Consider the following 12,057-nt stretch of genomic DNA (forward strand, 5'->3'; position numbering starts at 1 on the left):
TCCACACCAAACATCTTCATGTAGCAACCAGCCGACAAGACACAGTAGAATAACACATCCATAAAACACGCACACGTGGACAGACACAGGCGGATACAGACACGGCTTGAAAACTGAGCAGCGTACATCAAACAGGCACGGACAGAAGGGCCTGTGCCGCTTGACTGGGACATAAAACACAACTCACTGTGAGGAGTGCCATGTCCGGCGATGATGTGTACATTTCCGGGATGGGGAAGCAGATCTGCACTAGATCTACACCAAGCTTGTTTTCAACTAACGGAAATCTGGCACTTTTTATTGTTTCAGGGCTCCAGCTGTTCGCATGCCACAAAACCAGTATGGCTAATTACGCGCAGAAACATCTTGAAATGGTAACTAATAAACTGAAACAGTTCACTCATCAATGTGATGTTTTTCAAAATTAAAGAATCAAGGACATTTTTTGGTCAGCTGTAATGCTGCGGCTTGCTAGAGCGGAATGCCATGGAAATTTTAAAAATATAGTGATCAAGTGACTCGCAAAGATAATATTAGAAAAACATTAAATCATAGGCATTCAACATGTAACACAGATGCTGACAAAGACTAGCGAAAAATAAAGACGCAGACAAAGACAACTTGTGACTAAAAACATTGTGATTAAAGCAGAGAAATCACTCACCTGCTTGCTGTTATTGGTCATTAAGAAGTCCTAAAATGCAGGCAGGAAGCAGGGGAAACGCAGCATTCATTAGAATGATAGTGCAGCACAGTGCAACAAAGCCATAAGAGCCAACACAGCAAATCATCGTCCACTGGTGCATGTGAGACAAACCCAGTGGGTAAGCAAAGGCTCATGGGAGGAGAGGTTGGTTGTGAACTACGGGTGAATGCTGGTCAAAGGATAATCAGTACGTGCTAACATTTCCAGTGCATTTGCCATGAAAAACAAGGACAATTCATTTGAACCTTTCCAGTACCACAATGCCTTCGTAATGATCACAATTGAAGTATTTTAAGATGGCTGGCTCATTTGGACAACCGCAATTAAAAAATCAATGTAACCACATCAGTTCTACTGCAATATGTCATGTGGTGCTGAAGAGATTAAATGTTCTCAAATAAAAAGATTCTGTCCCAGTAAAATTTACATTTTTTAAATGTGTAGTAAACATCAATCGAATGACTAAATCTCAATTATAATTGAAAGCACTTGAAACAATTATATTGTCAATCGTACAAACTGCATAACATATATAATAAACTGAAAATCACTAAAGGATATTTATCTGGGACAGATTCATTAAGCAATAGCAGTACGGTGAAAGGTGAAAGCTTTTAAACAAATAAAACAAAGCGATCTTGCTCATAAGCTTATTACTGATTGTCTTCTGCATGCAGCAACGGAAAAGGCCTGGGCAGTTTAAATGAAATGCTATTGGCTGACTGGAAAAAACCAACTGTACCAAATTATTTTTAATATCAAATGTCTGGTGTCATTTAGAATTGTGCATTTACATTACTTAGTTTCCCCTGGGAGCCAGAGGAACAGTACAGCAGTTATAAATCTGTATGTATTACTCTTAAAGACAGCCCTTGTGCCAAACTAAGGAGACAAAATGGCGGTGCACTTCTTTTGTGGTTTCATGAGTGCAAAGCCAAAAACATGCATGTGTTTACCAGCTGTGACACTAGCTGGAGCAGCCTAGGCAAAGTTGCGACATTCTCAGGATGGCATATCATGCACAATCATGTGAGTATTGTTTGCATGTCCTATAGGAGAGAGAACAGAGGAGCGTGCTGAACTGAATGTTTCCTGAACGTCTTAGTCACCCCTCTGCTGCGCTCACACCGAACTCTACCTGCTGCCTCTGGTACGCCGAGAAGGTTCTCTCAATATCCTCCAGGTCCAGGATTTTGAAAACTTTGAGATCATCCACGTCTGTCCACACTGTTCCCTCCAATTTATTCTGTGCAGAAATATCAAAAAAACAGTACAGTCGAAGTAGATGAGTATAGCTGTAGTCTTTATTTCAACCTAATCTCAATCAAAGTTACAGAGCAGTAGACCACAGCTGAAACCTTTTAAGAGCCCGCTTTTGGCTTCTTATCCATTGAGTTTAGTTGACAGGCTGTGTTGCTGTGCTCACCTCTGCAAGCTTGGCCCAGTTGAATGATTTGAGAGGGTTGGATGGCTGGGGGATGTTCTTCTTCTTGAGGCCTGGTCCCAAAGGTGCCCCAGGAGGAGGTAGCCCACCAAATAAAGGGAGTCCTGGGGGAGGTGGAGGTCCTCCTGGTGGAGGTGGTGGGGGTGGAGGGCCTCCCCCAGGGGGCGGTGGAGGTGGAGGAGGAAAGCCACCAGGTAGAGCAGGAGGAGGTAGGGGAGCACCCGGGGGTCCTGGTATGAGGGGAGGACCCCCAGGAATGCCAACGTTGGGCCTCTGAAAAGACCAAAGATACATTCAGCTGAGACAGGGACAGGAGATACATTCCATGCAAAGGGCTGTACTAGCACAGCATTCAGAAATAATTTAGGAAATATGAAAAACACAATGTCAGTACAGACACGCAGTAAAATTATATATTTATATATGTCTGGCACCTTTTAAAATGTCATTCAAAATGTCAGCCATGTAAATGACTTAAGCCAAACGGAGGTCATTGTATTAATCAGTCCTATAATTCAGTGCACTGAAAGAAGGGACAATGTACATCCCCTCACTAATGTCATTGGCATTGGCTCTTTGTTGCAGGAAGAAAGGATTGTGGGAGTGTGACCTACGGTGCTGAGGTCATGCAGCCTGGTGGAGAGGTCAGCCACTTGCTGCTTAACAAGCTTGTGCTCGCCGGTTTCTTTCTCCAGCTTTTCTTTCATTTTGTTGAGCGTCTGCATCATGTCCTCCTTCTCTTGCGTCTTGGCGTCACACTCGCGCTCCTTCTTCTCCAGCTTCTGCTGCAGTTCATTGTGTTCTGTGGGACCAACAGATGAGGTCACAAGGCGTCCCACAGAAAAAGGGGACCTCAAACCTTCCCATTCGGCAGCAAGGACCCTCCCTCACACTAACAACAGTAAGGAGAAAACTTTCAAAAATGGACACCAGAACAGCTGAAATTCATCAACCAACCTTTCCGCATTTTTTCTGCTTGCTCTTTCCACTGCTTGACTTCATTTTCATTGACCAACCTGTGTGGGTTTAAAGAAAAGAGGGGGTCAACATTTCAAATATTAATTCCACAAAGGTCAGATTTCTTCCTGACTGTCAGTATGCCAATAGTGTTTTATTAGCACCCTTCATTTATTAATGGGTTGGCTGGAAGAACTTTGAGTCATAACACACTTGAATACCTAAAAGCAGGAAATGTCTGTAGTCCTGCAGTAAGGGTTATACAAAATCTTACATTTTTAGTGTATGAAAATGTGACATTAAATAATGTACTAAATCTTTATAACCTCAAATCAATTTAAACCACCTTTATTCCAGATTTAGGATTACATTCTTTTGATACAAATTATTAAAATCCCTAAATAATCTGCAGATTATGGGTCTGATTTGTAGGGCATATTAAAGGCTTAGGATTTCCAGATGATGATTTAAGAAACATTAATATTCTACCATTTAAAAGACAGTACAGGAGATGTATGAAATAAAAATGTCATGGACAACCCAAAACAGAACTCATAACACAAGCTGTGGCGGGTGATTACAAAAACTGAGAGGACAGATAAAAGCTGTGAGCCAAAAGTTACTGGTTGTAATGTAGTGTGTCAGATCGATATTTTCAAGGCATGTTTTATGCCTATTTTAAAAAATATTATTGAAATTAATCTTAAATACAAGTAAAGTGTTTTTATCTCTACATTTTTATAAACTCGGAAAGAGATGGAAACTGTAAGGGCAGGTAAAAATTCACATTCTCAAAAATGAATTTGTTTGAAGGCTCATACTGCATACACCATGAGAACTGGTCAGATCAAGGGCTATGGGTTTCGTCAATACCCTGGCCCTTGAACACACTTCCTGCTTTCATGAGACAGGCACTCACATTCGGACCACATTCTTCACATTGAAGTTCTCCAGTGGCGTTACATCCGGGTCGTGACCCTTGTCGTTCTGAAGAACCATCTGCTGCATGATGCGGTCAAGGAGCAACCAGTACTGAACCGTGTTCCCGCTTCTCTTATCTGAGCAGAACAAAGACCATTGTGCAAGAAGCTCGGTAAAACACGGAAAAGGAAAAAACGTCAAGAGAAGAAGAGTTGCTACACTGCTGGTTATTCAGAGGCCGAGGCCCTGGAGAGAAGAGCAGTGCAGGGCTGGAGACAGCTGTCAGCTCCTGGTCCGTGACTTGGAGCAGGTCTCACAGCTGTTTTTTTGGAGCCGGGCCTCACAAACCTCCAGGAGATCATATTTACCCAAGTCTCATCCCCTTCAGAGAGAATTAGCATCTAAATCAAAGGGTGAGGGACCGACACACGATCCTATATTCTTCTATATGGATTACGCTGCTAAATCTTAACTGGCAGTGTCAACATACATTACGGCATTTTAGCAGAAGCTCTTATCCAGAGTGACCTGCACAGATTATATTTTTCATATAATGGATTTATACAGCTGGATATTTTTACAGAAGCAACTCGGGTTAAGTACCTTCCTCAAGAGGATAATGGCGGCACCGCACACGAGAATCAAACCCACAACCTTTGCGTTACAAGCTCAGTTTCCAAACCATTACGCCACACTACCGCCCAATAAAGACTGGGTGATAGTAGCACTACTGCAGGTACTTACAAGGCATGAGGAGACAGTGGTGTAAGACGGAGATAAAGTGTGGATATGCATCGGTGTGGTTCATCTTCTTTCGGATGAGGTCAAATATCTGGGTGGCACTTTTTGTGTCTATGTGCACCTAAATCAAACAGACAACCACAGAGACCTCAGAACATTGATTTCATGGAGGGGAAATTCTGAAAACTCAGCAAACAGATCAATGGAGGAGGACTTACAGAGTCAAACCGCTTTGACAAGGTCAGCTCGTCTTCATTCCTCAGCATTTCAAAGTAATCCAAATGCCTGAGAAAGCAGAGTGCTGGGGTCAGTCAGGGACGAGAGGTGGAATATCAAGCTCCTTCTCGTGACGCACACAATGGCCTAACTCACCGGTCTAACGTAGCGTTCTCATGGGATCGCAGTTTATCGATAACCGGCTGGATTCCCAACATCAGGAATTCGTATCGCAGGTGGATCCGAAACTCCAGGCTCGTCTGCAATACCATATTACATATTAGAGTTCTTCAAAGGGACAGAATGTGTGCTTCAGGACGTGTGAACACGAAGCGAGGAGCTTGGCCACTCACCTCCCCGGCTCCTTGACTGAGCACGGCGTTGATGAAGGACATGATGGCCGTTTTCAGGTTCACCTCGTCCCTGTACCGCCCTGTGCTCCTGTCCAGATCATTCAGCAAGGTCTGAAGAGAACACAAGCAAGGACTCTGTCAGTCATCAGTCAATGATGGCACTTGGGCTACACCCCACAGTTTGACTCAACTTCCATATTACACCATGCATCGCGACAGGGAATCCAAATGAGAGGCTCTAATTCACGAGGACAGTACAGCTTGTTGTACTCAGTCAGTAAGAGTTACCACAAGTATATGTAGCCAATAATAATGAGAAAAAAGATGCCATCTTTTTTTCCTCATCAAAGAACTACTGACAAAATATACTTTTATTCTTCGTTGAACAGCTTAACAATTGATGATTCAGGAAAGAAACAAGAAAGCTTTATCCAACGTCTGAAAATGAATTCCAAAGTATCAAACCCAAGTTACATATTACTGGAAGGTAAACATCATTGCATTCAAAGCGAATAAATCTAAATAAGAACCATGTTCTATGCAATGGCTGAGTGGGGTTTGGCACCTGGAAGCGTGTTCTCTCGCAAGCGAACTTCTGGTAATGCAGCATGGCCTCCAGGATCTTCCGGTGCCCGCCAGGCACCAGGCACACGGCGCCCATGATCTCCAGCACTGCCACTTTGGTCTTGATGTTCTCCGTGCTGAGGCTCTGGGCGATGATGTTGATGCTCTCGGAGTGGGACAGAACGTGGGCGCGGCCCTGGGAGTTGTTCATCAGTGCCTTGATGCAACCGATCAGGGAGGTGTGGATCTGGGACTCCGTGGTCTCGTAGTCCATGCTCTTCAGGAAGTTCAGGATGCATGTCAGCCCATCCAGGTCAATGAACCTGGTTACGAATCTGAGGATAAAAGACAGAGGAAGAATAAATTAGTACATGGTTCACTTTTACATTTCACATTTCTGTGGGGGACCTAATTTATCAGCAGCTGGCACATCGATGAAACTGTACCACCAGATTAGTCATATCTAATGACCCTTCACCCCTACCTGTTAATCAACATTTGCAAATGCAGTTAAATGCTGGTTTCAGACATGACCAAAACAACGCAACCAAGTAAAAAGTCACGGTTTATAGGGCTTATCATTTATAATTAACAGGTCTTAAACATTTGTCTTAATCCTAGCGCAATTCAAAACAAAGACCTCATTAGGCCTCAGTGACCTCATAAAAACCTCATTAATTACAAGTGCCACAATAGAAGGGTGAGGGGGGGAAGACCGTCCAATGGCAGACTGACAGGACGCCAGAGGAGAAGAGATGAATGGAGAGCAGTGGAAACCTAACCTCTTAAGCACACAGGCTATTTAAGCCTTGGAAAGCAGGGAGACATATTACACTCTGTGTGTGAATAAGCAATCCGTAGACGTGTGGCTTAGCACTACGTTATTAATGAAGTACCATTCAAGAGAGGAAGTGGCCACTAATTGTTCAGTGAAGGAGCATGTTGAATGCAGCCTTGTGATTAATCATGAATGAGCTCATTGACCTTAAAATAAATGGCCTTGTGACACCCTGAGCATAATGAATTAACAAAAGCTGCCATGTGATTTTTCATAACATACTGTAATGTACAGGAAACTCACTGAACTCTGCCTACTGTGTGAAAATAAATGAAGTCAATGATGAATTTCTAGCTTAAATTAAGGGAAGCAAAATACATATGCTATTTTTTTGGCTATTTTATATTTTGATATACTTTAAATATGTATTACCCATCTGCACCTGACTGTATCCAATAAAGAGGAAATGCCTTTATGTACTTCATATGACATAACTGCAATTCTAAGTTTTAGATACATTACATAATTTCTTGTTATAAGGAAGAGATTAGGGACCAGTATTAACACCAATCTTTCTCTTCAATTTAAATTGTTCAAATACTATCCTTTGTACTTATTATGTGATGAAATGAACCAGTCTTCAGCTTAGAATCTGAGCAAAAACACCCTGTGATGCTTCAGCATGAGTTACCTCACAAGCAGATGCCATAAACTCACACTAAAGTGGTAATGCAAGACGCTGGCACCATGAGAGAGACAGCCTTTCTCCAACCTCACCATGTCTCACAAGGCCTAGATGTTCTGTGGTCGGCTTGCAAGGAGAGAGTTGGAGAGTGTGGGGCTGACTTTGTTTGCAAGCAACCCAGTCAGTTCCCCCTCACATAGATCCACAGTCAACCATTGCCTTTTTCATGGGGGTTTACTACCGTTGTGTTGCCACAAGAGAAAACCCGCTACATCTGTTTACCCATGTATAGGCATGTAGTTACAGATCTTACATTGTTAGAGCTTGGTAACCTATTTCTTCCCCTCACAGTATTGAGGCATTACTGAGTGTTCTTAAATAATGCATGGTTGCCATTGCAGACATGGTTAAACAGAACACTAAGGGGCTGGGGAACTAGTTCAATTTACTGCATCATTGGTATTCCACAACTTGGTGCTTCTGAGGTCACAGTGCTATGAGTGTGTGTGTGTGTGTGTGTAGTATATGAGCAAAGTGTGCGCTACATGACTACATTGAATGCTTTGCATGATCCGTGGCATTTATAATGAATCATTGACCATTACCTCATGGGTTGTGTCCGCAGAGCTGTCTTCAAACTCTCAATTGTCTTGTTCCTCTCCTCTTCATCTTCCTTCTCCAGGGCCAGGAGAGTCTTCCTCTATTGGGCAAAAAATACAGATGAACTTTCCACAGATGAAGGTTTCACTAAGGTCTGTACTTACAAAGCATGAGGGGGGTAGATTAGAGGTCACAACCCTGCCTAGTAACACAATAGTCCCTTTTAGAACCAGTCAAGGGCTGCATCCGAACCCCCTGACCAAGAGCCCTTTTATTTGCCTTCCACTGATGAATTTCCTCCTTTCTCAATGAAAGTTGCCATGGGGCAGTTAAATTAAGTGCAGTTCCGGGCGTGTGGTGTAGAGTGCAGTTTAGGGACCAGGCAGCCCTGACCGCACGCATGCCCTCTGTCCCCCTTCCCTGGGTGGGAATACATAAATAAGAGCCTACGGTCCCAGCTGGACATCTCCCGGGATCATGTCAACAAATCGGGTAGTGAAAGCAGGGCTGGGAGAACATCCACCAACCCTTTAATCCCCCACAGTGGTGTCGGACCCACTCCGAACAGGCCTTTGTGTTTATTTAGTCTTCTGAGCCCCTCCGCCCAATTTGGGTTGTCACAACAAAAGGGGGAACGTCAGGCCACAGCCCAGATTAATGAGCAAAAGAACCCTACATGTCAGGTGTTCTGCTTCATCACTGTTATTCTAAAGGGAGGGGCTCCGGTCGTGTTACTGAATTCACGCCCTCTCGAGGGGAGGACGCGAACCCCAGCCAAATTTCGGTACGGTCCTTTGACAGCGTGCTGAAAGCTGTCTTTAAGTGTCGAGTCGGTTGGGCTTGTCAGGGCGAGACAAGGGACAGCTCAACCTACACTTTTCTTCTTGAATAACCTTTGATACTCCTTCTCTTAGGTGACCTCCCAACACATTCACTCACGTCTTCCACTTGTCAAGCCACAAAGTATAAATAATTCATTTTACCGCAAACATATCGTGGGGGAATATCGAGTGAGATTTGCTTATGATCCTTACTCTGTGATGTATTCAAAAAGTGCCCTAACAGAGTATCTGATCTTTACGAGGTTTGGGCAATGGGAAGAAAAACTGAAAATAATGTATTGAAGATCAGACAAGTCTTCTTAAAATGGTTTTGCTTGCAAATGGTTTACTCACCATATAAATGGTTTTAAACCGTAATCCTGACTACAGGACATACACTGAATGAGGAAAAGTTGCCCCCACCAGTGCAATTCATTACCTTTATCTTTCACTCTGAACTATTAATGCTCAAAGTCAATCTAATTGAGGAAAATGAAGGTGTCAGTAAGAGTGATTATAAGTATTCCAATCAAATGGCCTTCTTCTCTACTAATCATGAGGTGCCTATGGAAGCAGATACTGATGTTCATAATAACCACAGACTTCCTCCAGAAACTCACGCAGTGTTCATACCCATTAAAATACCTGATAAACTTAATAAGCACGTCACAGAGGTGTACAATTACCCTTTCTGCCATTTTGTTTATCCTTGGCAGAAAATTGGAGCTGTTTTTATGGATGTTTTAATGCTGTTTACAGATATGTGGGACATGCTCCATCATAAAAAACCTACCAGCAGTATCGCCCCAAGCAAAGCCTGACTGGGGTCTGACAGAAAAAATCCATTAATCCTGTACTTCTAAATAGCTATAATTTCTTAAATTTTCCTCAAATTAAGTATAATAAGCCAATTAGCTTGTACAGGGGGAAAAATGCCTATTAAATGACAGAGACCATATAATGGCTAATGTAATACAGCAAGCTAACAGATCGCATAGTTCTCTAATGACAGCCCTGAGAGCGCCCGGAGCAGTGATGTATTGGCTCTACGGGTAAAAGTGTTCCAACTCCACCATTATGACAATTACTTATACTTACGGCCGCCATGGAATTCAACTGGTCAATGTAGAACTCGGGCCAGCTGGTGGCTCCTTTGTTTTCCTCCTGCTCCTGGAATAACAAACAGATTGGGGGGGAATGAGGACTCGGGAGAGACTCAAAGCTAAGTTTCCCTCCTCAGAGGCTTGTTAAGCGCTGGCAAAAGTGTAAATCACGCAGAACAACTTGGACCGAAGCGCGATTTCTCCTCCCTCCATCATTCCATCGTCTGTGCGCGAAGCAAAGGGAAATTTGTGCCGTCTGTGTCACTGGAAGAATAATAAAGCAATGCATTAAGCGAGATGTGGGAGTAGTAGGGAAGGGGAGGAAAGGCAATGTGCAGCCACATCTCTACATCTAAAACTGGCTCTTTCGGTCATACTTGGCTATGAGAGGGAACATCCCTTTTTTTCTATTTACAGCCATGAAAATTGAAAATTGTCCCAATCTGTACTGAACTCCCTATTTTGGTATTAAATCTGTTATCCAAGATATCAGCAAAATGAGACAACAATTAATTACATAACTCCCATAGCACTGCTGTGAGCACATGAGAAAGACAACAGCACATTCCATCGGTACATTTATCATCTGTGGACAGGCCCAATAGGGAAATTGCCTAGTTAACACTTAAGAATGCATATTCACAAATATAAGAGCCATTGCAGGACACAGTAAATGTACAAGTGCTAGGACATACAATATTCCTAATGTATCTTCCAAGCACACTGGCAGAGTAAGAAAGAGCATTAGGACAAAGATAAAGCAAAGTCTAAAGTCCCAGACTTTGAATCGTGAAAGGAAATTGCTTGCTTTAGGGATTTTTTAATAAATGGGGGGAAAAGCTTATTCCAAACAGAATTAAAGATTCCCCCTCCAAAACGGCTTTTCCGTTTCACAAGAAGTCCCCACAAAGGGAGCACGTCAGGACACAGGCGGGTTGTCCCAAACGGGGAGGAAAGGAAGAATACCTTGACTCAAGCGGAACGTCTCTACAATGTGGGACACTTCCTGTCCCCACCTCCCAGCCTTCCCCTCACCCTGCACCACACACACACACACACACAGAACAGGCGAGCAAGGCCGGGGGGGGTGGGGGGTGGGTTGTTTCCACTAAAACTAATCAAGTGCCATTTCGTTGCCCGAGTGCTTGCTCCACCAACAGTTGAGCGTCTTAACAGGACAATGCTCGCTCATTTCACACTCTGTACCCCCAGAACCCGAGGAACGGGTGGCGGGTTTCCAGGGTTGAGTTACGTCACCGCACAGGGGGAACCAGCGCCTTGGAAGCTGACCAGAGAAGAAGCTGACCTCGGTGCACCTGACCTACACTGCTGAACTCTACTGAAGCCTTTTCTCTGCTCTCTCTCTCTCCCACTTTCACTGACCTTCCGTGTCTGGGAACACTGAGCACTCCTTTTCCAACTGCAAAGACTACACAGAAACTCAAATACCCCTACTCCCAGCCCCTAACATTAATGCTACAAGTGCAGCTCTTCCAAACCATTTTGTAGAGCAGAATCAGAGATAAAGGTCCTTTTGTTTGGAGTTCTGGCAACAGATGGAGAACCTGAGAGGACATTCGTTAGAGATTACAAAAAATTATTTTCCCAGAGACATCTTAACAGACGGGGTTCTTATACACTCTATAGAATCAAGGACTGGGAAAGCATTCAGTAGTGCTTAACAATTTACAGCTTCCTTCAACTAAGATTTCATGCGAGCTGGGTCTACACAGTAGAAGAGATGCATTCAGGAAGATGTTTCTGGTGCCAGATAATTAGATTGAGTGACTTGGCAACCAATGTAAACACATCTCATTTTAATAACCAGCAGGCCTATTGTTTTATGGTAGTGTTCTGAAAATAATGCGATTAATTAAAAATATCTTTGCTGGATTTTGACCAAATAGTTTGGCCTCCTGGGGTTAAAGCTGGAGAGCTGACCAAGTTATAACAACAAGGGCTGTGTGTAAGAAGTTATGGACACCGCCATTTACTTATTATTTCATTGTACGTTTTATACTATGTAACATTTTGAACTACAGTATTTAGTCAGAATATCCCTTGCTAAACACCGCTATTAATGGTTGTGAATGCTCCAAAAGAGTTTCAGTTTCCAAATCATATATCAGGTCTCAAAAGCTGATTGATGGCAATTCACCTACAAAAGT

The 12,057-nt window shown here is 43.2% G+C and overlaps 1 protein-coding gene across 3 annotated transcripts in view; it reads right to left on the minus strand.

Moving 5' to 3' along the window:
- The window catches only part of daam1a (dishevelled associated activator of morphogenesis 1a), a 73,258-nt gene that overhangs the window by 14,036 nt on the left and 47,165 nt on the right, over nucleotides 1-12,057 (minus strand). For 2 of the 3 annotated variants that reach the window (XM_035379044.1, XM_035379033.1), the window contains exons 4-16: nucleotides 9,885-9,956; nucleotides 7,971-8,065; nucleotides 5,904-6,237; nucleotides 5,339-5,449; nucleotides 5,142-5,245; nucleotides 4,988-5,054; nucleotides 4,773-4,890; nucleotides 4,027-4,165; nucleotides 3,108-3,166; nucleotides 2,765-2,952; nucleotides 2,133-2,423; nucleotides 1,845-1,952; nucleotides 665-694 (exon numbers count right to left, since the gene is read on the minus strand). In XM_035379044.1, the coding sequence (XP_035234935.1) occupies nucleotides 665-694; nucleotides 1,845-1,952; nucleotides 2,133-2,423; nucleotides 2,765-2,952; nucleotides 3,108-3,166; nucleotides 4,027-4,165; nucleotides 4,773-4,890; nucleotides 4,988-5,054; nucleotides 5,142-5,245; nucleotides 5,339-5,449; nucleotides 5,904-6,237; nucleotides 7,971-8,065; nucleotides 9,885-9,956 (1,716 nt within the window). The remainder of the gene's footprint in view (nucleotides 1-664; nucleotides 695-1,844; nucleotides 1,953-2,132; nucleotides 2,424-2,764; nucleotides 2,953-3,107; nucleotides 3,167-4,026; nucleotides 4,166-4,772; nucleotides 4,891-4,987; nucleotides 5,055-5,141; nucleotides 5,246-5,338; nucleotides 5,450-5,903; nucleotides 6,238-7,970; nucleotides 8,066-9,884; nucleotides 9,957-12,057) is intronic. The other variant, XM_035379053.1, reaches the window with a different exon arrangement.

This window comes from Anguilla anguilla, chromosome 1, assembly GCF_013347855.1.
Source record: "Anguilla anguilla isolate fAngAng1 chromosome 1, fAngAng1.pri, whole genome shotgun sequence".
NCBI classification, from domain to species: Eukaryota; Metazoa; Chordata; class Actinopteri; order Anguilliformes; family Anguillidae; genus Anguilla; species Anguilla anguilla.